Source organism: Exophiala mesophila (genome assembly GCF_000836275.1).
Source record: "Exophiala mesophila strain CBS 40295 unplaced genomic scaffold supercont1.6, whole genome shotgun sequence".
In the NCBI taxonomy this organism is placed as follows: domain Eukaryota; kingdom Fungi; phylum Ascomycota; class Eurotiomycetes; order Chaetothyriales; family Herpotrichiellaceae; genus Exophiala; species Exophiala mesophila.
The window spans coordinates 10,858-34,351 of NW_015622509.1; the positions used below are offsets into that span (position 1 = coordinate 10,858).

The 23,494-nt window shown below is 48.5% G+C and overlaps 7 protein-coding genes across 7 annotated transcripts; 5 read left to right on the forward strand and 2 right to left on the reverse strand.

The window, feature by feature from the left end:
• Positions 1-828: 828 nt before the first annotated feature.
• PV10_07939 (uncharacterized protein) lies at positions 829-2,214 on the forward strand. Its single transcript, XM_016372900.1, has 2 exons — positions 829-1,539; positions 1,587-2,214. The coding sequence occupies exons 1-2, from the start codon at positions 999-1,001 to the stop codon at positions 1,928-1,930; spliced, it is 885 nt and encodes a 294-aa protein (XP_016219811.1). The 5' UTR covers positions 829-998; the 3' UTR covers positions 1,931-2,214.
• A 560-nt stretch (positions 2,215-2,774) lies between these two features.
• On the forward strand, positions 2,775-4,579 carry PV10_07940 (uncharacterized protein). The gene is made up of 3 exons (XM_016372901.1): positions 2,775-3,078; positions 3,132-3,336; positions 3,396-4,579. The coding sequence occupies exons 1-3, from the start codon at positions 3,033-3,035 to the stop codon at positions 4,192-4,194; spliced, it is 1,050 nt and encodes a 349-aa protein (XP_016219812.1). The 5' UTR covers positions 2,775-3,032; the 3' UTR covers positions 4,195-4,579.
• On the reverse strand, positions 4,574-5,868 carry PV10_07941 (uncharacterized protein). Its single transcript, XM_016372902.1, has 2 exons — positions 5,344-5,868; positions 4,574-5,292 (listed from the first exon to the last, which is right to left on the reverse strand). The coding sequence occupies exons 1-2, from the start codon at positions 5,771-5,773 to the stop codon at positions 4,604-4,606; spliced, it is 1,119 nt and encodes a 372-aa protein (XP_016219813.1). The 5' UTR covers positions 5,774-5,868; the 3' UTR covers positions 4,574-4,603.
• A 239-nt stretch (positions 5,869-6,107) lies between these two features.
• Positions 6,108-7,378, forward strand: PV10_07942 (uncharacterized protein). The gene is made up of 3 exons (XM_016372903.1): positions 6,108-6,618; positions 6,679-6,934; positions 6,986-7,378. The coding sequence occupies exons 1-3, from the start codon at positions 6,221-6,223 to the stop codon at positions 7,334-7,336; spliced, it is 1,005 nt and encodes a 334-aa protein (XP_016219814.1). The 5' UTR covers positions 6,108-6,220; the 3' UTR covers positions 7,337-7,378.
• A 597-nt stretch (positions 7,379-7,975) lies between these two features.
• PV10_07943 (uncharacterized protein) lies at positions 7,976-9,830 on the forward strand. Its single transcript, XM_016372904.1, has 4 exons — positions 7,976-8,482; positions 8,541-8,684; positions 8,744-8,814; positions 8,876-9,830. Exons 1-4 carry the CDS (start codon positions 8,240-8,242, stop codon positions 9,654-9,656), a joined length of 1,239 nt encoding a protein of 412 aa, XP_016219815.1. The 5' UTR covers positions 7,976-8,239; the 3' UTR covers positions 9,657-9,830.
• An 840-nt stretch (positions 9,831-10,670) lies between these two features.
• PV10_07944 (uncharacterized protein) lies at positions 10,671-11,985 on the forward strand. Its single transcript, XM_016372905.1, has one exon. The coding sequence runs from the start codon at positions 10,771-10,773 to the stop codon at positions 11,848-11,850; it is 1,080 nt and encodes a 359-aa protein (XP_016219816.1). The 5' UTR covers positions 10,671-10,770; the 3' UTR covers positions 11,851-11,985.
• A 116-nt stretch (positions 11,986-12,101) lies between these two features.
• Positions 12,102-13,607, reverse strand: PV10_07945 (uncharacterized protein). The gene is made up of 2 exons (XM_016372906.1): positions 13,140-13,607; positions 12,102-13,077 (listed from the first exon to the last, which is right to left on the reverse strand). Exons 1-2 carry the CDS (start codon positions 13,467-13,469, stop codon positions 12,211-12,213), a joined length of 1,197 nt encoding a protein of 398 aa, XP_016219817.1. The 5' UTR covers positions 13,470-13,607; the 3' UTR covers positions 12,102-12,210.
• Between the last annotated feature and the right edge of the window lie 9,887 nt (positions 13,608-23,494).

Genomic DNA, 23,494 nt, shown 5'->3' on the forward strand with positions numbered 1-23,494 from the left:
AAGCTAATGCAAGAATCACGGTACCTGGCTCCATAAAGGCCGAAAAGGGTCGACCACGACATTGCTTGCCAAATCTGGTCAAGCCTCCTTTCCATTTTCGAAATACTTGTGGTACCGCATGCCTTCCATGTGTAGTTCGCCGCTGCATCGACGGCGACCCTTATTGGACATCACTACGATGATGTGGTCCATTCGAATCAAAGTTTTGCATCGACGCTCCGTTAGTTGAGCCTAGACTACATCTAACCATCGGACCTTCCACAATCGATAAGTGAAAAGGCAATGGATAAGACCACAGGCCAATACCTCTCCTCACAAGGATTAGTGCCCATGCGAAGGCTTAATGTACCATGGAACGCACTATTGATAATCAACTCTGTCATTGAGGTGGCTCGCCGCCAGCCTGAGGGGTGGGTTCTAACCGATGGTCGAGTCAATAGGAACCTGAAGCTCGGTTCCGCGATTGGATGCTCATCGGCAGGTCGCATGCCAGCTCGGCATATCTATAACATGGAAGCGGCACATAAGCTCGCGAGCTCTTGCCGTGTGGCCCAGCGACGTCCAGGGACCAAGGCAAAATTGTGCTAGATGATGCTGACACCAGACTGTCTTCGAGGTGGATATGGCTGAAAGTGGAATGGGTCATGACTACTCTCACATGCATTTCTCTATGCCTCAAGGGTTTGCTCCAAGAAAATGTCTCATTCCGTAAAGCTCAGAGGCCGTCGACGTGACCGTAATGGAGCTGAACCCAGCCCTTGTGGGCCATTTTAGGGCGGGTGATGCGGGAGGGACGAAAGGATTCTGTTGGGAGTTCGACTAAGGGCAGCTGAGACCAACTGACCGTGTTTCGGGATGTAGTATCTCTATCCTCTCAAGACCTTCTTCCTTTCTCTCTCTCTCTCTCTCTTTTCTGTTGCCTCAAGGATAGTCACTCGCTTACAATTTCGTGCTTCAATCTTGGGACTTGTAGCGGAGAGAGCTCATTGTCATTGACTATGCGTTTCTATAAGTCATTCTTCAGAGCAGCTGCTCTGCTTCTCTGTGTATTAGTGCTGATTGCCCGACCTGTCGATGCCAGTGATAACGCAGTACCTGTCGATGGCGCACAACTTGACACAAGAGGACTCCATTTCAAACGCAACTATTTCCATGTTCAGGTCTACCGGTCTGGGAGGAAGTATCATAGCTCCAAAGGGAGCTGGATCGCCTTTCACGGGGGAGATGGCTATGTCGTGGACAACATCCAGGAAGCTGAACGATTCTATATTTTTGCCGGCCAATTAATTACTTCCAAGGGACATTATGTCCATCTTGAGTTTAGCAACGGATATGCTATATTCAAATGGGAGTCTAAGAGGCAGAGGAATGGCATTTGGTATAGTCGCTGGGGGGACTTCCTTAGCATCCGTGGGCCCGGGTTTACTTATGGAAAAGGGGAAGGTGTCTGCTGTGTTGGCGATGATGGATCGATATTCGTACAAAGGGGACGAAGAACACCTTTCCAATGCCATCCAATCGACATGCGCCCAAACCCTGGTAAGTGAGGACTCTATGTCTCAACATGATCACCACTAAATCTTTAGGTACTAAACCTCTACCACCACCAACGCATAAGCCAACGAAGAAGCCTACGCCACCTTGGACGACAAAAGGACCAACATCAACAAAGACAACTAAGCCAACGACAACCAAGCTTCCGCAATCAACTAAGACGTCATACACAAAGACCACGAAACCTCCAACGACAATGACAACAGCAACAACATCCACCACAAAGATGACAACAGGAACTGCCACTACTACAACAGTGGAAATAACCACCAAGACAACCACCACCACTAGTGCCAACCCCTCTTGGGATCCTGATCCGGACATGCATCGCAGAGATGTGGAAACTGACCCTGAACAAGAGGATGATGAAATCTGAGTTATTCGAAGATGGGTACCTTAGAAGGCGAGTTTATAGCTCATTAATATGGGTAACCCATCTCGACAGAGACTTGGGAGAGATGCAGATGGACAGGAAGTTTTCGGGGGTGTTCCGAGTGTGTGATAAGGCAATATTGTAGCCCATATTGGACTGCTCATCGTCCTTGAGCTTCCGAAAACCTCCTCAGAAAACGGCTTGAACGTAAGTAGTTTGGACGGGCTAATCACGACGCGGCAATAGACCTAGCATCTCCCCAATTCATTAGAAGTTTCTCATCAGAACGCTTCCAAAAAAAAGATTGAAGTGACAAAGAGCATGTGATTTTAGGCTTTCTCAAAGGGCCGCTCTGCTCAAGCCCCCACTTAAGTACCAGCATTTGCCGCTGCTCCACTTCTCCGCGTGGTCCCCAGGGAATGCCGAGGGCTTCGGGACCCGCCAGGGGCTTGGTCATATATTGGTCTTTGCTCGGGTAAAGAAACTTCACCCTAAGGGCTCAGAGACCCGCAGATAGTTCCGGGCGTCATGCAAGTAGGGATGTTGGCCCTCTGCACACGGCTGGGGTTCTCATAACCACTTGTGCCCAGTCTTCATCGTTCCAGAACTCTTTGTAGTTGGTTATCAGACTTTCCTTGACATGTGAAGCTTTTCCTCTTCACGCACAACTTTGCTGTCGGTCACACCTGTTCTGGAAATGTAGATGATCTGGTTCGGGATGAAAGGCAAACTACCTGAGACCTGCATCTTTGCAAGCACGCGAGCATGAGGTAGTGGCTGGCTGATACCTCAACAAAGTATTGCATGCCTGAAGTACAGCAAGATTTTCTTTGACTTGAGTGATACACAGCACTAAAGACCATAAGGCCATTTCTCTTTCAATTCAGCAAGAGAACCAGGTTTTGGTAACCCGGGTTCTGAGACAAAGCTGTACTGCTACTGGCCCCCAGATTTGTCTTTACTCATCTAGAGCTCTCGCCGGGCTCTACTCGTCCACTCAGGCTTGCTCCAGCTTAGGCCTCAGATTCCTCATCACAGTTGAAGATTCAACATCCATATAACCACCTGCTTTAATAAGTACCTAGTACTACACTTTCACCAAGCAATGTCCAAAGAAAGCAAACTCCTTCACCAGGATCTTCTAAGATCAGGTAATCAAACCTGCTACTTTCATAGTCTATAGTACAAGACTGACGCTGCTTAGGGGATGATGGTAGAGCTCACATGCCAGATTTAGAGAAACAGGTTATTATCCAAGAGAAGTCTCAAGATGCAGAACTCTCCTGTTGGGCTAGGACAACACCAATAGCTGCCTGGCGTTTCAAAGCATCTGTAGAAGACTGGACAAACTTCTTTTGCGTCGCTCTCAATACAGGTGCCACGGTCTCGATTGTTTTCGCGAACAAAGTGTGAGCATCGAAATCTGACTATTATGTGCTATATGGCCTAGCTGATCTCGTGTAAATAGAATCTTCAGCGACCCCCAGCTTCGACATTTCCAGGTCGGCACCGCAGCGTGGCACTTTGCAGCTACTACGCTGGTATTGATCATGGCCTCAATGAGGCCATTCAATGTCTTCAAGCCCATCAAACTTCCAGTGAAAGAGGTCCTTTCAATCTCTATTCTCTTTGTCGGCTTTCTGGTACTTGGAAATCTGTCCTTGGCATTAAATGATGTGTCATTTTACCAGCTCGCCAAAATCATGACTGCTCCGATGGTTGTACTGATCAACTTTGTTCTATTCAAGAAACACACCTCTTTTCAATCGTTATCAGCTGTACTTGTGTCCTGTGTGGGTGTTGCCCTCCCAAATATGGCATTAATTGGCTCAAATCCCATTGGGGCACTGGTTGCTGTGGCCGCCTTCGTTACCACGGCATTTTACCAGATTTGGATTGGCAAGAAGGTCGAAGAACTGAACGTCAGTGCACCTCAACTTCTCTTGAACCAAGCACCAGTCGCAGTGCTTCTTCTTTGTCTGTTGCTCCCCTTCACAGACACGATACCCGACTTTCGTCAAATCCAACCAGAAATTTTGGCAACATTCTTCATGTCCGGAATCCTCGCCGCCGGTTTGAATCTCAGCCAATTCTTGATCATAGGCCGCACCAGCGCCGTCACCTTCAATGTTGTCTCCAACGCAAAGAATGTCATTATCATTGTTCTCGGCTGGTATACCGCAAACCATAACCCCTCGTTGATGGACTTTGCTGGAGTCTTTCTAGCACTAACTGGAGCGGCTGCCTACTCATGGCTTCGAAGATGACGTCCCTAAATGGTGGTTGCATTCCACAGTTTACAGAGGATAAAGAATGGCCGTTCAATAGCTATCATATAGCTACATTGGATACCGAGGACCACGCGTGGTCAAGAGAACTTGAGTAAGATCTATGTGTTCAGCATCGATGGTGAGTAGAAGGGTAATCTAAAAAAAACAGATAGATCACGTCAAGTATAATTTATCTCCCGATGGACGATATGGACTTCCTGGAGTCGGGTTCTATGCCGTGGCTTCTTACTCTGTTATACCATAATGTAATGTTTGTCGGGTGATATACTGGGTGTGTTCTATAGAATCAAGTGCTGTCACTTACTAGGTACCTGTGGAAGAGGGTTGGAGCCCATGCGAAACGCCACTTTATCCACGAGAAGAATCAAAATTTTTGTACATAATGTCAGGTCGTCTCCTGTTCACTATATTCCATGGGCTGACTTGAGAACCAACCGTTTTGGTGATGATGCTGCACATATATATCGCCATATTCCGGAGAATCACTCCTGCAATGTCTCCCACAGAAGGCATTAATAGGGAGGAACAAAATGTCTCCCAACAGGATAGGTTCTGTTAGGTTACTGAACAGCAACCAGTCCACGCCGATCCCCTGTTCACGAAGGACTTCGATAACCACGTCTGTGAACATTCCTGGCCCAGTTGCTTCGACTGCGTCTGCTTTTGGTATGACCACACGATCTACCGGTACCCGCTGAACTCCCGCCAGAAACTCGATATTACTCATAACGCGATAGATGGCTTTTTCAAATAGTTCATGTCCTGGCTTCGTCATCAAGGTCCACTGCACGAAGCCAATAGGGCGCAATGCTCCTTCTTTGGTCTGATCGCGCTCAATCCCAACTACCACATTCACGGGTTTCTCTGCATCGTCCAAAAACCTCCTCGGAATCCAGTCATGGATTGGTTTAACAACTGAGGTATCGATGTCACTATAGACCCCACCGCGGGCGAACATGACCAGATATCGAAGAAAGTCTGTCCGTAAGACAGGCGTATTCAATTGCTTCCAAAATCTTTTGATTGCTGGTCGCACCGAGAAATGCTGATCAACAAAATCGTCAAGCACATCATCTAGATGCATGAGTCGAGAACCTAATATGTCACGGAAACTTCGGGACTCACCCTTCATGATCCAATAAGTGTAGTCCGGATTCAGATCTCTCCACGACTTCCACATCTGCTCGAAATCACGCTTGCCTGCCGTAGTCGTTGTCTGAACGATTTTCTTAGGGAAATCAGCCAGTATATCGACTTCCAGTGGCTTATAGGCTGAGGTGACGGGAACAACTGAGGATTCAATACTTGCATCCCCACCGGCCGCTGCGTCCCAAGTCCGTGGTTCGCCCATAAGCTGCTGGTATCCGGGCAGAGGAAGTAGACATGGCTTCTGAATGAACAGTACGCACAGAGTAAGCGCTACAAAGGCAACCTGGGTCAGCCGGCGACACTTTGCACCTGCATTTCTTTTCCAACAGGGTGCAGAGGTCATGGTGTCACCGAATGGTGCAGTGTCGTGTGCTACGACTGCGTCCTTGCTTTGTGTAAGATGCATTCAACCACGCGGTTAGCATTCACCACAGCGAGGCTGGCGGATATGAGTCGGATATGCCGAGTGGCCGCTAGGTATCTCTCTGCCTCACCTTGCTAAGATGAGCAGGTATTTAGACCAAAAGGACAGGTTCTGGGACACTGGGCACCCTAAAAAATGCCCATGAGAAGTGGGGCCGAGGCGGCGCTTCTGGAGGCCTGGGCTTTCGACCACAGAAGTTTAATTCTCTCAACCTTTACGCAGTAGGTTACTTTGATTTTGCCGCTCTATGTTGTGAATAAAGTGGATGCTTTTAGTTTCTGACAGCCACCCTTCTGGGACAACGTGATAGCTGCAACTGAACTCCAATAAAGGTCTCACGAGCTCTATCATAATTCATTGTATTCATTTCTGCGAGCCTCATCCATACCTGTGAATGCTCGAATTTGATGTTCCAAAACACAAGACAAAATGTTCCAAGATTTCAAAGTCTTTGTTAAAGGAGTGGTGGTTACTGCTTTAGTTCTCTTCGGCCTCGACCTTATTCTACGAACATATCATGGTTATACGTATAGAGATTCCTGGCACGCAATCTCTAACGCAGCATGCGACACAAATACTACACTTACCAGTGCACCATCGACGGCTAGTTCAAAAGTCGGGAAGGTCTTCATGCAATACGGCCCAGTGAACCCAGTTTACGAGCGAGCTCTTTCCACGCATCACCCTCACAACGAAAAATTTGGATATCCTATATTCCTGCTTCGCTCGCAGACATTACCGGACTATTGGTCAAAGACAGCATACATCTTAAAGATACTGATTGACGAGCTAGAGAAGCCGTTGGAAAGCCGGCTCGAGTGGTTATTGTGAGCTGCCCTCCAGTCCCAGCAGGTCTCCACAAGACTTTCTAATAATGGAGATGATAGTTGGTTCGACTCAGATATTGTCCTCATGAATCCCAATATACCGCTGGAGATATTCTTGCCACCTAATGACAAGTGGTCTCATATCCATGTATTGATCAGCCAAGATCATCGTGGTTTGAATAATGGCTGTTTTGGCATTAGGGTCCACGAATACTCTGTTTGGCTTTTGTCGGCGACTCTATCCATTAAGACCTATCTACCAGACATCAAGCTGAAGATCGGCGACCAGTCGGCCCTTGAATATTGGCTACAAAGCGTAAGTTGGCCGTCTTCAGTTTGACACGTGGTGACTAAATTCAGAGTACAGACTCAGTTTCGGAATGGCACCATGCACATGCCGCAACGTTGGTTCAATGCATATGCTGGATACCGAGGGAGGGCTGACTACTCAGATCCTCTTCTTCCACAGCGGAAATTCAGGCCAAATTCGATTAAAGAAGGAGATATATTGGTACATCATGCCGGCCACAAGCAGTTACGCATGGCACGTATGGAGCCCTGGGTTGCCGTGGCGGAACAACATCTCCCTCAATGGGAACTCCAGCTATCTCAAACAACCTATCTCCAAGAAATCCAAAAGTTTTGGGAGACCGAGGCAGATAAGGAATACGAGCGAGTGACTGCTTTCAGAGAGGTATCTGGATATCATTACTTGTGAAATTGTACCATTTCGCAAATGGATAAGATATTGAATCAACGCTATTCGTTTCCACGGCTGCTTAGATGATCAATCGCGCGTGATACGTTCTACTACGATTGTGGTCGCGATACGGGCCAAAAAATAAGATTTTTGGTCAGCCCTAGGCTCTGTCGTTGAATAATAGCGGGTTTGTACTACTTGCTTGATGCTTTTTGCCTCGGTGTCATTACGATGTTTCCAGGCTCACAGGCAAAGGTAGCAAGAGACCACATGCCTACTTCAGTAGTGACTAGGTAGGTCGACCCGCTAGAAAGGACCGAACCTGACCACATGCACGTAAGCCCATTTGTAATGACGACAGGGATAAACTGACCGCGATGCGTTACACAATGTTTCTAGGCACTAGGGTGGAGTATGCTAGTCTCAATTGGTATATGAGCGTCACGGCAAGTACTAGCGTATGCTTTGGTGGCTGTCGCCTGGAACGCCAGAACGCCACCAGAATGATATACCCGCTGACGTTTTGTGGGATCTTCCATGCTATTCGGTGTACACCCACACACCACAGGATGGTCCTGTCTTGGCTGGTTCTAAATAGAGAGATGGTACAATCCAGGCCTATAGCGAGGGACAAATCGTTACCCACATACTATTTAGCTCTGCCTAACTATGGTCTTTTGATATCAGTCTTTCCAGTTTAGACCAGCCAGAAATCTCAAGTGCGACATCTGCAGGATCAAGCAGTGGCTGCCATACCATGAGAAGAGTGACTCGCCACTGACCAAGAGAGTTCATCACTCTCTATCTCCTCTGTTGAAGGACGACCAAGGCATCCATCTACGACTACTGCGAAGGGATAAGAAACGCAGAATTCATCTACCTTCAATCGAGACCACATCACTGTCCCGCGCCACTTGAACGATGGCAGAGATTCTTCCAAAATGGCAAGACAAGCCCCAAGTTGTGAATAAAGCATCAACGCCAACACTGCGTCAAGTGTTCAAGAGTCCTTGGAAACTTATGGTTTTTGGTCTCGGATGTCTCGTCTCTTTACACCTTTTCTCTCGGATGCTCAGTGGCTCTATCATCCGCAGAAGCACCGAGATGTCGGCCCAAAGTATGCCTAGTGACAGTCTTCACGATATCTACAACAGCACACTCGGGGTAATTTACTCTTCTTCTCAAGGCAAAGCAGTCTTCGAAGCTAACAAGATTATAACAGTTTCAAAAGGTTTTCGCTATTGGGTTTGCCGAACGGACCGACAAGCGAGATGCAAAAACTCTTGCATCATCATTTACAGATATTGACATCGAATGGCTTCCTGCAGTATCCTTCGAACAAGTCTCTCCCAAGGCAGCCCCTCCCGTAAGTCATCCTTCCTCAAACACCGAGACACGTTTCTGTGAGCTAAATGCGTCTTAAAGACTTGGGATTTCAATCGACAGGCCAAAGGTGCACTTGGTTGTTGGAGAGCTCATATGAACGCGTTAGAGCAGTGAGTATCATCTTCATTACAAGTGACAACGAACTTGGGCTCGAAAACTGACGATGGATAGCATCGTACGCCACCGGATACAAACAGCCTTGATAATGGAAGATGATGCCGACTGGGATGTCAGCCTGAAAGACCAGCTACTGGAGTTTGCCACCGGCACACGAGCACTTCAACACCTACCACCCAACTCGCCTTCCTCCTCTGCCTATGGCAGCGAGTGGGATTTCTTATGGCTTGGCCACTGCCGAGTTGGCTCCACTGACGATGATCAAGAATTCTGGGTTATCGACGATGACAGTACTTCACCACCGGTTAAACATCGATGGGCCGGGTGGACAAACCGACATTTCCCTGACGAGGTTCGTAGAGATGGCACTCGTGTTATTCTCAACGCGGCTGGAGGAGGTATGTGCTTATATAGTTACGCTGTGACTTACGAAACAGCCCGCAAAATTCTCGCTTCCGTCTCGCTAACGTCGATTGACTCCCCGGTTGATGCCAGCCTAAGTGAGATGTGTCGAGGCAAGCTTGGTAACCCACTCAGATGCTATGCACCCTATCCACCCTTACTTGCCAGCCATCGCGCGGCCGGCCCACAGTTCCGCGATTCGGACTTGAATGAGAAAGGAGATAAATGGCACAAGGCTTATACGTGGGACATCGTGTATAGCACGGTTCTCAACATTCCGAGGCTCGTTAAAGGAATGGCTACAGTCAACGCACAGTGGCCAGATCACTCACGTCCGGAGATCCTTTGGAATTCGTCTTTGAGAGCAAGTTCAAAAGGCTACCTCAAGACAATCGCTGTTTCCAATTCCACAACATCTCCAAATGAACCCTAGATTGGAAGACACAAAAGAATACTAGATATTAAATCCCATTAGGGAATTATTTCGATTGATGGTGTAGTGGCGCTCGTACAGTCTTGCTGTTCTTGTTAAACCTTGTACGATTGTGAATGCATGGTATGGTGCTTGGAGTGGTCTGAACCGGTCTAGGAAAGCTAGATAGAGAAGTGTTATGCTGTATCGATATCTGGGACATTTTGACCCACAGCAATAAATACCATATCGTTCGGTAAGTTATAGGGCTCGGGTTAGCCAGGTGAGTCTCGACAATCGTGGATTTTCACTCAGAAGCATGCGATCATAGAGTAATGCGGGGTTTTGTCTTTGTTTTGGTTGAGATTTGCCTCGATCAACCTTGCTAAGCAACAAAGTTCCTCCGTGGGTCTAAGAAAATGAGGCGTTGGCGATTAGAGCTGACGGTGGCCTTCTTTGTTTCTATAAGTCACCAGCTCTCATGCTGAGAACCGCTCGCGCGTCCATGATTGCACATCAGAGAATGACATCTGCATCTTTTAAATAGTCCGAACTTAGGGCGACATGGGTTTGTGGGCCTTATCGACAAGGCCTGACATGTTGGCTTGCTCCCAGATCCGACACCTTGCGCCCCTCCGGCTAGACTCTTCTGGGCATGGCTAGCGCAAACAGTGCCAAATCCAGCACCCCTGTCAAAGTGGCCTAAAACTACCCTTGCAGTGGATCTGCCGCATGAACCAGGGTCCCAAGCAAAGTGAATTACAGTCTACGAGACAGTGGATCCACACTGTATTGTATTGATGTTAGACGGTAATGTAATTATGAGAGGTCAAAATGCGTTGGTGTCAACCTGGATCTGACGGGATCCTCGTTGACTGGGACTAGCACATGCATGTACAATTGAATATTACATTTTGAAATCTGGGTCTCCGATAATAGTGCCGTGAACAACTTGAATACTAGATTTTAGTGTCGTGAGATAACTAGGGGCAGAATTCTTACCCCGGCACTTACCTCGCCCTATAGCTAGACCATGTCCAGTACATGACCTTCTGCGTCCACATTTCTTTCTGTACCTTAGGAAGTGCCATTTACTTCTTCTACTTCTATCGGACCATTCAATAATCCTGTGGCCATGATCATACGTCGGTTCGTTCCGTTGTCTCGCGAATTCATTATCGCCGCGATTCTCGCAATAACAATATGCGCCATGCTGGCAAGATCGCCGTTCCCTTCTCGCGCGTACAACAAAGTCCTTGAATCCCACATAAATTGGCAGTCCTCGTGCGCAGCAAATCATGCACCAGTACACCATGATCTACGGGTGGTTCCTGGAGGGACCCTGGAACATCCGGTATCAAAGTATGCCTACGTCGTCTATCTAGCTCCGAGCGAGAAAGAAGACGCCGGGGAAGAAGATACTGAGGACAACGTATACATGACATCCGTCCGCATGCTTATTTACCAATTCCTACATGACCCGGAAACACGAACAAACGCGTCGATTCCGTTCATTGTACTCGTCTCTCCAGCTGTATCTCAGGCAAAGCGAAAGCGTCTAGAGTCAGAAGGTGCATGGATTGCCGAGTTCCCACCAATCGAGTTAGATACTGTTAAGCCAGCTCGCGCCCGCTGGAAGCATGTCATGGATAAGCTCAATGTGTTCAAGTTGACACAATTCGACAAGATACTCCTTCTAGATCTCGATATCGTCGTGTTCAAACGTCTGGACGGTATCTTCGATGATCCAGAGACTAACATTCAAACGAACCTTGGGATGAAGGAGCAGACAAAAGAGGACGAAGGACCACAACCAAAGCAATACCTACTAGCTGCAGACTCCGCCCCTCTTGGCAGCGACAACCATCCCTGGCCTGCACCGCGATCAACGGCTCTGAATGCCGGATTTCTCGTCCTTCATCCTTCGGAGGATACCTTGGCCCATTACTTACGTGTGGGTGCAATTGAAGGCCGAACCCCAATGCTGGCACCTGAGAATAACCTGCTCGAGTATATTCACCGAGTGGATGGGAACATGCCTTATTCACAGCTACAACACCATTGGGTCATGAATCATCCGGTATATAGCGACTACGAACATGGCATTGCCGCTGTTCATGAGAAATGGTGGAGGAATAGTATGACAGACCACCGACTTAAGGAAATGCTCCTCCGGGTCAAGTGGAAAATGGAGGGCTACTGGAGCCGGGGCTAGTTCATGATGTTTAACTATGTGCATTGAGATGTGGCTGTAAGAACTCTTCTATCTATCTAAGACAAATGCGATCATGAAATCTTCTTTCTAGCTTTAATCTGGATCAAATACGAGGCATTCTGTTCCATTTGCCGGTAGACCAGCTCATAACTCTCCAGCCATGGCCATCTGACGTTGACGTCTCAGTCATGATATCTTCCTTGGGTAACATAGGAGCTTCACCTACTACTAGACTATCCACGGCAATCTTAATAATCCCGTACGGCAACTTATTAAATTAAGCTAAAGGTACATTGATGTTCGGATGTGGCAAGCTATGGGTGAATCTAGTAGTCAGGTAGATCGGACACAGAGGTCTCATTAGGGTGCTACGATCTTTTCTCCATTGAGCTTTGCTGTAGCCGGCAGGGATCCAAGGTGAAATTGCTTCAGATAACCAGTTGGAGAACGTCTGGCTGATGGATCCCAAGGGACTTCTTGAATTTCTGTATCGTTCCACTGTGATACAATAGATGACGCTCCATCCACCAATCGCGGAATATTGATCATGGTGCTAAAGGGGATATCAAATGTATATTCATCATGCCAGTCTCCCTTTTCGTGGGGATTAATGTCGGAATCCTGTGACGTGTATCCAGCTGCACGGTGTGTTGACATCAAGGGCGGCCACACCGCGTAGCAATCGAAACCTTTTGCCATCTTGCCGCGACACATGTCTGAAACACTTTGATCAACGGGCTGATTACGAGGCTGCACTGACATAGAAGATAGCATCTTCCTTGCACCTTCGTAAGTAACTGCATAACCGTATAAGCACATGCCAGCATACGCCCGAAAGAATAGACGAGTGTCGTTGTGGGTAACTTCGTCCGGTACATGCGTTTGCCGCCACCTTGAATTACGGTGAGATGGAGGAGGTACTGTGAAGTCATTTTCAATGACCCAGAATTCTTGCTTGGAATCCGTGGGGCCAACACGGTTATGTCCTAGCCATAGAAAGTCCCAATTATGACCGTAAGGCGAAGGCGTGGAGTCCGGCGAATTCTGAAGTGCCCTTGATCCAGTGGCAATCTCGAATAATTGATCCTTCAGGAATGGAGACCAGTCCGCATCGTCCTCGGTGATCAATGCAGACTGGATACCCTCAGAAATGATCTTTTGGAGGACATTCATATGAGCCCTCCAACAGCCAAGCGCTCCTGGGTTGCGCTGTCCAGTGTCCCAGTTCTATATGGGAACGGTTAGCAATGAGTCTGCACGACTGGATTTGGAAGCTAATTGTGACCTACCGATGGAATTGCTTGATCTGCTATGTCATCTGGGCGCACTCCTGGCAGGTATTCAACCTGGAAGCCTGCAAATGATGCAGCCAGGGTGCTCAGGTCTTTCTTGTCTGTGCGCTCTTGCAGGCTGATTGTGAAGACTTTCTGGAATCCTAACGTGGTATTGTAGACGTCTTCGTGGTGGCTCCTACCCAAAGCGTACCTAGTGACTGTAGGGACAGAGTCCGCTCGCTGGAAAAGCAACATCAACAAGCCAAAGCAGATTACCACCCCAACAAGACCGCGTCGTTTGGTAATAGCCATCAGGCTTGCAAAGGTTGTCGAGGCGTCAGACATTTCCTGCGGTAGAGGATATAAATTACCCCTACAATACCGAAAACAGAACGCAAGATAGCTTTGAGATGGATATTATTTGGAGTGTAGAAAGGGAAACGGACAAATGCAGAAAGCTTGGAGCACCTCCAAGTGTGACCGAAGGTTGGGCGAGGACGGTGATCTTGCCTTTGTCTTTTTGCCACCTAAATAGGACCAGAGCAGCCCAGGCCGACCCCACTTCGATGGCATTGAACAAATCGAATTTGTGTGTCACATCTCCCTCCTCATCTTTGCCTCAATTAACATTCACAAAAAATTATGTTACTCTCAGTTGTAGAATTTATCGTTTCGTCCTTTCTGGTTAACAATCATGGGGAACAGAATCTGGGCAACATCTGCGGCACTTCCAGTTTCGATCATGATGCCCATAGTCTCTAGACAGCATTGCATCCAGGGAGCGAAGTCTATCCGAATTTCTAGACGCAAGTTCAGTACAGTCAAGATTCTTAGTCTACATTGTGTTAGAATACTATGTGTATTTTGATGAGGTGTGAAGGAAGTTTCAATGACTTTGAGGTAGCTCCTGTCCTGATCTGGCACCGATCCGGTGACTTCAGCCCACTCCAGGAAACATGTCTCATATCATTCCCAATGCCTACCAATGTTGTGATCAGTAGAGCTCTGGCCGTCTTTCCGATGTCGGACAGCTCGGATCTTGGCTTTCAATCAAGCTTCTAAGAAGGAGGTAAATTTCAGAAACTGACAACAGACTATGAAGGATATTGAATGTTATGCCTACGAACGCCTCTGCTTGTCAGGTTTGGATACTGAACGGAGAACGCAAAGCCGTCGTCGCCTATTTGAACCCAATCAGGTTCTGAGACAACCCTGTGGGCAAGCAGAAATGTCATGATCACACTTACTGGGGTCAATCAAATCTACCAATCTGAGCATTAGAATGTCACCACGCAGGGCTGGCCTAAGAACAACCGTGGTTGGCTCACCCAGGTCCAGCAAAACGACAATGGAAGATCCCTGAGTAAGTCGAGGAGTGAGTAAGTATCTGTGTTCATGCGCAGAGTGCCAATATCCGGTTTGTCCGAAATATAGAAGCATCTGCGCAATTAACGCATCTGCTTCACAGGGACGCCGAAATTTGAATATACAAGTAGGTACTTCGTAACTGACCTAAAGCGAGAGGACAGAAAACTAAAGACGTTCAGTAGTCTCGACACAAGTGCCTCCATCAGCCTTCTCTAACACTGATCCTTAGCCGCTTTGTTGTGTATGCTTGCAAGAAACCTGGAGAGCCACTCCCATCCATGAGAGTCCAAGTTCTTCAAAATATATGGCCCAAAACCAATTAAGGCTCAGAGGACGAAACCATCCGGCACGTGGAAGTCGAAGTGAACAGCGGCACAGTCAGTGTCCAAAAAAAATGATAATGTGTGTACCTTGACCCAGGACAACATGTTGGGGACTATCATGGCGATACGGTGCGATCCTTAGGCCTGCGCCTGAGCCTGCGCCTGCGCTCCAGAGTACCGAGTTACGTCTCAGTGGGAATTCGTAATCTTCCCGAAAGTGGACTCGGCGCATCGATCTTGTCCGCGCCAGGTGGTGGAGAATCTTGGTCAAGCACGACTACGCGGCAAGGTCCCGGATCCATCGCCCACAAAGGATCTTAACTTTGGTGACACAAACCTTAAATGCTTTGAACAAGAGCGTCCAGACCCTCAGGCTGCCTTGCGATCCAAGCTTCCTTGGCGCGTGGCGTCGAAGGCGCAAGCCACACATCCAATGCCGCATGAAGACCGCATGAAGACATCCCGAAATGGTAAGAGCTCGTCTGATCTCACCCATAATCGGCATTTGGCATTGGGTGAGAAGCAGAACTTCAATGTTAAGGCAAAAGTTTCGCGAAATCCCTAGCCTCGAGCTCAAGCTTTGCTCGGGCAGGGCTTTTGCGATCGGTTAAGTGGACAGGTTTCTTGATGGAAATCCCGAGTGTACACTAGATACTTTAACAACATCCCAAACACACCAGGCCATTAAAATGTGTTCTCAAGTGCGCAAGTTATAAGTTCGGCAGTCAACAAAACAGTGATGCTCAATCTAGTACTTGTTTTTTAGTATCCGACGCAAGCCCGATCGGATGGGCTCGGAGCAAGTTCTCCTCGGCCCAGCAAGTCATATACTCCAGGATAGGACGGCCTGGTGCCAAACTACCTAACTAAAATCTGCGAACCTTATTGTAAAAGGCCAGCAAATCAAGCCAGGACCCAGCCATTGGGCGAGAATGTAATGCGGTGCCAGGGCCAGAACACAAGACACCTACCATACACCTCCTCCGACAAGTTCTGCGTCGTGTAGTATTTTGATAGAGCCGGTAATCTGATCTACTTAGTATTTCTGATGATGGTCCAGGCGCACATTAACTTATCGTCACTCTCTAACCAAAACCCTCTCGGCTTAAGCCATGGGATCCGTAGCGATGATGGTACCATGGATGCATCCGGAAGCAATATGCGCACGGCCAGTATGTGGCCCAAGCGCGGCTGCTCTCCACAACGGCTTTAGTATAGCTAGACCTGCAGGTCTCTCAATTTTCTTCGACGCATCCACAGCCTTGTACGTGAAAAGCTCCGAACATGGGGCATCTCTTGGGCAGGTCTTGTGTCAAGCTTGACAAATTGAGCGATCGAGGAAATCTCTAGCCTACAGCCCGCGATAACCCTTGCTTACTGACACCTCGTTCTCAGCCAAACACGGCGAGATCTTTGGGTCTTTGGTCGCCTTCTGCACGGTGAAAAGTGGCTCAGCTGAACGATCTTGCTGGGACGTGGCGATAAGGAACCAGAAGTCCTATCAGTACCTCGGTTGGCCGCCAATGAACTTAACGACAGTTGTATTGGACAAGGGCAACAATACTAAGACCGAGCTACACAGAGATGTGTGTTTTGGGAGAACAAAACCACACAAGCCAATAGATGCTACGTAAGACCGTTAAAATGTGATGTTATGAGACATTTCTTTCAAACAGCTTGTTCCATGGTTTCTAGCCATGGGTGTCATTCACGAGCTGAACCACAGGCATCATCGCGGAAGTGACTCTTTTTTCCTTGCGCGTTGGCAACCCTGGGCGGAAAAGGTGGTGCGATGTACAGGCGGCTTATGCAACGTTATCGCTTTGTCACTTTCGCTATTGTATTTTGGCACAATTAGGCTTAGCTGAAAAATCTGAGTCTTAAAATATCATTCCTTGACTGAGAATTTCGTATGTTCGTTCTGGCCAACTAGAAACCTCTAGGCGCTGGCCGAGGTGAACCACGCCAACTGGGCCTATGGTAATCTGGGTCCTATAGACTTGCACTAAAGCTTTGTCCATGCCGCGGTGATTGAGGGAAACTCGACCAGCTAAGCGGAAGGTCGTATGTCTAGACTCTAAAAAAGCCTCTATCCTCTATCCCGACAATGGATATGCACAGTGAGTGCGTGTGCTTATCGTCGTTTATATGCTTTTAGTCATTGTCAACCCGACCATGCAGACCCATGCAAAAATTGGATGAGTCGAAATGCTTATGTCTCAGCTAGAAATGCAAGGCACCTGGAGCACATCGTCTGTACTGCACTCTTCCGGGACCAGCTGCAGCTGATATGTGCGTACCAATGTAGGTACCTGCCTACTTCGTAATGTGGATAAGTCTTTGACCCAACTTTTAAGGTTTCGAATGCAGCTTTTTTGCTGTCATTTCAAATTGTGCTTACCTTCTGTAATTTATCCTGTCATATACGCGGCTGATTTAAAGGTGAAATACCGTACTCATGTTTATCTGGTGGCTTAGGTATGCATACTTGCGCGTGGAGCGGGAAGGCTATCGGAAAAATCCCTACTTTGAAAACTGCCGGCAGCCACCTTTGCGTAAGCTAATGTTCGGAGGCGTGGAGATGTGGTTTACTTCCCTCGATGTAGAAGGATTTGAGATTATTTTTCATAGGTGCGACGAGACACAGACTACCTAAGACACCCAAACAGCGCAGCGTTTCGCACATGTGAAAGAGCATTATGATCTTTGATCGTGACACGTGACATCAGATGGACAACCGCAAGCCGCTCCTTGATGTGTCCTTTATTTCAGGTGGGGAGCTTGCTGCTGAATTGCAGCCATGTTGAATGACTTGGTAGGATCGACTTTGGCAGTCGAGGATGGAGTATCACGGTTCTTCCTGGCTGCTGGATGACTTATTATCACGGTGTAGCAAGAGATCCTGCTTAACTGAACTGTAGTGCGAGGTGGCTAAAACAAGAGTTACCAGGTACTCTGACATCACTAGAAGGTGCCAAGATAATCTCCTCACGTGATACGCTTAGTTGCGTTAGAACCACGATAATTGTCTAGCCTTCCAGTCAGCGCTAATGCTTCCTAGAACGCGAATCAATCCTAGTTAATGCGCTTAACGATGAATATCAGGTTCACGGGGAGCGCAAAGCTCCGAACCAATCAGACAGATACGTCCTGACGGCCTCCTGGTCCAGTGGACAGATCTGCTAATGTAGAGGCTCCTGGCTGCAGAATCAGATGGAGGGGCGCCGATGGGAGGAATAAATTGTCTGTGACTGAACAGTTCCACGTGAACTCTACTGTCTTCCTATTCAGTGCTTGGTGCAACCGGATGAAAATCTTCCGTGGGCAACGTGGGCTATCAAGTGAAAATAACTGGCTGGTAGATATGCTCAAATAGTCTTTACGACCAGATGATCTAGAACGCCGGCCTAGCAAATTCTGGATTGATTTGGAGGCTGTGTAGTAGTATGGTAGTAGTATGGCATGAGACTAGAACAACAGACCAGATCTTCAGGTCTGTAAATCCAGGTGTCTCGGATTTTCTGCGGGGATCAATATCGTTTCATAAATAATCTACCGAGGTCGAGAGAACAACGGCAAAGTCATCACAGATTCTAACTTGTACCTTGCTATTGCTCGATAATTACTGTAGAAGGTATTTGGAACCGAGCTTGTTCGCCGTTCTGCGTGTGTTGCCGGGCGCAGCTACCTAACCCTTGAATGGATTTTCGCCCAGCCAAGTTCCGCTGAAGAGGCTTTTCAATATATTTCGGCGATTGGGGATTTCAAATCGACATCTATGCCTAGGGCGGGATAAGCGCCCTATTATATTCCTTTCCTTGACCACATGGCTTCGTAGGAAGGACCGAGGTGCGTAAAGTTCCCACTTAACAATGTTGCATCCATCTTGCCATGATACCTTCTGTCTGATGATTTCTCGGCGAGGCTTTCTTGGCTTAAGCTTGGCAGTATCTTAGGAGTCGCTTTTCTGCTATTGGCGGCTTGGCGTTGGGAGGGATTGGTGCCAAGTTATCTACATCCTGTGCATATTATAACCTCCCCTCGACCCACGTGCATACAACAACGGATGTGATTTGACAAATCCAGCATGCAGAGGCAATACTGGCTGCCAGCGGAAAATTGCGTCAAAGAATGGCTGTAGACAAAATATATACGGGCATGGAGAATCCATCCATGGATTCCTTGGTCCTAATCCGCTCAAGCAACTGCCCAGGGAGCTTTTTTTCTACCAAGAGCTGCTTGAATATCTTGAATCTGCAAAATGGTTCTCAGCGAATATACCTACATCTTTGCAATTGGAACCTTCTTTGCCCTCCTTGAGGCGTACAACAACGGAGCCAGTATGTTCTAACACGTCATTTACTCGCGATGTGGCACCGAGGTTGCTAACAATACAACTGCAGATGATGTTGCGAACGCCTGGGCCACGAGCGTTTCGTCCCGCTCTGTCACCTACCGACAAGCAATGCTCCTGTGCGTCATTTTCGAGATGACTGGTGCCCTCGCTGTAGGCGCCAGAACTGCATCCACCATTAAAAATGGCATCATTCCGATCTCCGCCTTTAACGACAATGCTGGAGTTCAACTTCTTGCATTTACCTGTGCATCTGCAGGCGCAGCCATTTGGGTCATGTGGTGTACACGCCATAACGCCCACGTCTCATCGACCTATTCACTTGTTTCATCTATTGCCGGTGTTGGCGTTGCTACAGTGGGTGCAAAAGGTGTACAGTGGGGGTGGAACGGTGGACAAGGATTGGGGGCCATTTTTTCGGGTCTTGCTATGGCTCCCATTATTTCCGGATGCTTTGGTGCCATTATCTTCATGCTCATCAAGTTCGTTGTTCATTTAAGAACAAATCCTGTCCCATGGGCAGTCTGGACGTCACCCTTTTTCTTTCTCATCGCGGGAACCGTTTGCGCTCTCTCGATTGTGTACAAAGGTTCCCCAAAACTTGGGTTGGCTAATAAGCCCGCATGGTTCATTGCCAGTGTTTCTCTCGGCACTGGAGCTGGCCTCTTTATCCTATCAGCTTTCTTCTTTGTCCCCTATGTTCACGCCAAAGTTGTCAAGCGAGACCAATCGGTACGACTCTATCACATCTTCCTTGGACCTCTTCTGTTCAAGCGACCCGCACCAGCGGAAGCATATGCAGCTAGAGTCCCCAACTACGCCGTGATTCAACACGCTGGAGAAGATCAAGGGGACGAGTCCTCGTCTGACCAGTCAGAGTCAAAGACAACTCGACTAAACGAGAAGGGTGCCCCCGGTGACGACATCACTCCTGGCAACATCACTACCGGCCCAAGAGCCCTCACTCTTGCTGAAGCCGAAGAGGCTGTGCCAGAGCAACAATCACAACAACAGTATAAACTTCTTCTGGAAAAGGCCATTCAGCGCCACCACGCAGATCTGCGTCAATCACGAAGCCCCTTGGGATGGGCTATGCGTGTACTTCATAACAACCCGATGGGAGCCGGCTCAGTGTATGAACTCCACAACTTGAGGGCATTCTGCCGTCGCCTGCCCGCCTATCCTGTCGTCGCTTTACTATATGGCCTTCACTACGACATCCACAAGGCACAAGTTGGAGTATTGGGCACTCCGGAGGGACGCCGCATGGATCGTGTCTATGCACATGCTCCCAAGTACGCCAATGAGGTAGAGTACCTGTACTCTTTTGTTCAAATCATTACAGCTTGCACGGCATCCTTTGCACACGGTGCTAATGACGTTGGCAACGCTGTTGGAGTTTGGGCTGCCATGTACTCTGCTTGGTCTACGTCCACGGCCACAGCAGCTAAGGCACCGGTGCCCCTCTGGCAAATTGCTGTTACTGCTTTGACGATCTGTATTGGATTCATCACGTATGGTTACAACATCATGAAAGGTATGCATGTCGCTTTCCCTCCAAGACCAAGTTGGCTGACAATTATCCTAGTCATGGGGAATAAGATCACGTATCACTCTCCCTCCCGTGGATCGTCGATGGAAATGGGCGCTGCGATTACGATTCTGGTGTTCTCTCAGTATAAGCTTCCCGTCTCGACCTCTATGTGTATCACCGGGGCCACCGTAGGGGTTGGTCTCTGCAATGGAACCTTGAAAGCGGTCAATTGGCAGCGAGTTGGCCTTCTTTTCTTTTCTTGGGTCATGACCATTCCCATCGCCGGCCTGATCGGAGGCATCCTGATGGGCATCACCTTGAACACTCCCAGCTTCTAGGTGGAGGAGCTGCATACCTCATCACAGACATGATCTTAATTTTAGACCGATGGATCTGGATAGATGAGAACAATCACCAAGCCTGAAGCACATCTATCCGCTCGTACCAGTGAAGAAGTTTTCCTGCTGATTGACGCGGATGTCCAAAACCCACAATACCTCCTCTTAGATCTCTGGTGACACTGATTGCTGTTATAACGCAGAGCCTAGGCAATTGAGGCAGTGATACGCTGGGAACTCACCGTCGGACTAACATTCAGCGCCATACCTGATACGAGGCTAGTCGTTAAAAGTAGCAAATGCTCAAAGTCTATGGATGCGAGGCTCCATACAGTGAGCGAAGCCTTAGCCTATAATTAATCCTGCCTTTGGTGTACCAGCCTCCCGCCTACCCAAACTCGCTTGACATTTCGATCATCCCCGTTCCAAACCCATTTGTTGACTTTCTCGTGCCAATCTTCCCAACCAAAAATATCCACAGGCTCATTTTGCCAATTGCCCAGCTGAATCTCCTGCACATCCCACAACATGCCAGTTTCGAAGCCGCCAAGCCTTCCTTCCATCCCAATCAGCTTCGCGCCGCCCATGGTCCCAAGATACAAAGCCTCCGTCACGGGTACGGTGAGGCTTGAGTTCTGGCCCTCTTGGAAGCTGAGTAGACGGCTCACCAGGAAAGCCTGTCTCACAACTTCAAGGATACTGGCAGAGTATCCGCCAGCAGCATCTGTGCCAAGGCCGACTTTGATTCCAGCCTCGATGAGCTTGCGAACGCGGCAAATGCCAGACCCAAGAGCGGAATTGCTTGTGGGACAATGGGCAACTCCAGCGCCCCGTGCTGCAACCAAGGTGATTTCAGCATCCGTCATATGAATTGAGTGCCCCAGTATAGTGCGATTTGTAAGGAGACCGTGAGAGTCATAAACATCCGCATAGGATGATTGCTGTGGATACATTTCCGCAACCAACTTTACTTCACCGACATTCTCATCCATATGTGTTTGAATGCGAAGGCTCATGTTTTTTGCGAGTTCTCCCAGCATACTCATGGATTCATTCGTGACAGCAGGCGCAAAACGCGGTGTGATAATAGGGGCAACAAGATCGCCAGACGGGTCAATCCCTTGGATGTAGTGTATGGTCTGCAGAGTTTTATTGATGGCGTCCTCGGCAGACTCATCTCGGAAATAATCCGGAGTGTACTGATGGTTGTCCATGCAGGTGCGGCCAATGTAAGCTCGTTGGCCTTTTGAAAATGCCAATGATGCTAGGAGATTTGTCGCGGACACGTCCACAGTCGCGTAATACGAGGCGCTTGTGGTGCCGTATGACAAAGTTTTGTCAATAACATGCGAATAAACCGCATGTGCTCGTGCAGAGGGATCTGGGGTAGTCGTCGAGTTCGCATAATCGGGAGAGTCCGGATTGCTTAAGCTAGCCTCCATCGGAAAGGTGTACGTCTGTAACCAGTCCAACAAGGTGCCCGAGAAAAGTCCCATATTGGGGTACTGAGGCGCATGTATGTGTGCGTCTCGAAGAATCAGCAAAGTGAGATTGACATGCGGCGATCGGCCTACCAATGAAACCCGGGAAGAAAAACCCGTTGTCGCCCGCGGTAACTACGGTGGTTCCGCTGTCCACACCAAGCGCCAAGGCAGCTGTCGTGCCATCGCTCACATTCCATGCGATAGCTTTGATGAAACCCCTGCCGTCTGGGCCAGAGACGAGAATTGCTCCTTGTTCGATGAACAGCTGTCCGGGGGTTGGGGTCGAAACGAAGCGGCCAACGAAAATCTGCTCGGAAACATGACTGTGGCTAGACCTGGAGTGTGGAGGCGGATTCGGGTTAGGATGACCCAAAACAAAGCAAATGCACAGTATGAGATTCAAGATGTAGCTTATGGACAACATGTTGCGCTGGATCTGAAGGCTTTGTTTGCACAGGGATCAAGGGCCACTGGAAATGAAAATATCAAGTGCTGGTCCAGAGTTGTACCTTGGAGATGGCGGTCTCGCCAGCGCCTTATGCAAGTTTGCTCGCAAGGCATGGCCAGAGAGCTTCTAACTTTGACCATGGTGATTCTGCTGTTCGGATGTCAGTTGACGTATGCAGAACTCATCTTTTGAACGGGATGGTTCATGAAGTGGCACAGCGGCCGTAGCCACGTCCAAGCGTGGACTACCGACGCTATTGACAACACGGAACCAACCATAGGCAGGCGCGGGAAGATGAGATTCTTTCTTTTCAGATTCCAGAGCATCACTGGGGCTCGACAGCAGCACCCTCTCGCGTCGATGGGTGGAAGTGGGCCTGTGCATATACTTCCAGACTGCTACGATCCTAAGGCTTGGAGCAGTAATTCCGGGGAGGAAACTGGTCAATGATCGACGCGCAAATGAACCCAACACTACTCATCTCCCTTGCCCGAACAGTAACGACTTTCTGTGGAATCTTG

What these genes read in the sequence shown, in the direction of transcription:
- PV10_07939 (XM_016372900.1), top strand. Translation starts at nt 999, where the DNA reads ATGCGTTTCTATAAGTCATTCTTCAGAGCAGCTGCTCTGCTTCTCTGT. An exon ending in CGACATGCGCCCAAACCCTG is followed by an intron (nt 1,540 to 1,586) that starts GTAAGTGAGGAC and finishes CTAAATCTTTAG; the next exon opens with GTACTAAACCTCTACCACCA.
- PV10_07940 (XM_016372901.1), top strand. Translation starts at nt 3,033, where the DNA reads ATGTCCAAAGAAAGCAAACTCCTTCACCAGGATCTTCTAAGATCAG. An exon ending in CCAGGATCTTCTAAGATCAG is followed by an intron (nt 3,079 to 3,131) that starts GTAATCAAACCT and finishes GACGCTGCTTAG; the next exon opens with GGGATGATGGTAGAGCTCAC. An exon ending in ATTGTTTTCGCGAACAAAGT is followed by an intron (nt 3,337 to 3,395) that starts GTGAGCATCGAA and finishes TCGTGTAAATAG; the next exon opens with AATCTTCAGCGACCCCCAGC.
- PV10_07941 (XM_016372902.1), bottom strand. Translation starts at nt 5,773, where the DNA reads ATGCATCTTACACAAAGCAAGGACGCAGTCGTAGCACACGACACTGCA. An exon ending in CACTTATTGGATCATGAAGG is followed by an intron (nt 5,293 to 5,343) that starts GTGAGTCCCGAA and finishes TCATGCATCTAG; the next exon opens with ATGATGTGCTTGACGATTTT.
- PV10_07942 (XM_016372903.1), top strand. Translation starts at nt 6,221, where the DNA reads ATGTTCCAAGATTTCAAAGTCTTTGTTAAAGGAGTGGTGGTTACTGCT. An exon ending in AGCCGGCTCGAGTGGTTATT is followed by an intron (nt 6,619 to 6,678) that starts GTGAGCTGCCCT and finishes TGGAGATGATAG; the next exon opens with TTGGTTCGACTCAGATATTG. An exon ending in TTGAATATTGGCTACAAAGC is followed by an intron (nt 6,935 to 6,985) that starts GTAAGTTGGCCG and finishes TTCAGAGTACAG; the next exon opens with ACTCAGTTTCGGAATGGCAC.
- PV10_07943 (XM_016372904.1), top strand. Translation starts at nt 8,240, where the DNA reads ATGGCAGAGATTCTTCCAAAATGGCAAGACAAGCCCCAAGTTGTGAAT. An exon ending in TCTACAACAGCACACTCGGG is followed by an intron (nt 8,483 to 8,540) that starts GTAATTTACTCT and finishes AGATTATAACAG; the next exon opens with TTTCAAAAGGTTTTCGCTAT. An exon ending in CATATGAACGCGTTAGAGCA is followed by an intron (nt 8,815 to 8,875) that starts GTGAGTATCATC and finishes GACGATGGATAG; the next exon opens with CATCGTACGCCACCGGATAC.
- PV10_07944 (XM_016372905.1), top strand. Translation starts at nt 10,771, where the DNA reads ATGATCATACGTCGGTTCGTTCCGTTGTCTCGCGAATTCATTATCGCC.
- PV10_07945 (XM_016372906.1), bottom strand. Translation starts at nt 13,469, where the DNA reads ATGTCTGACGCCTCGACAACCTTTGCAAGCCTGATGGCTATTACCAAA. An exon ending in CAGATCAAGCAATTCCATCG is followed by an intron (nt 13,078 to 13,139) that starts GTAGGTCACAAT and finishes GTTCCCATATAG; the next exon opens with AACTGGGACACTGGACAGCG.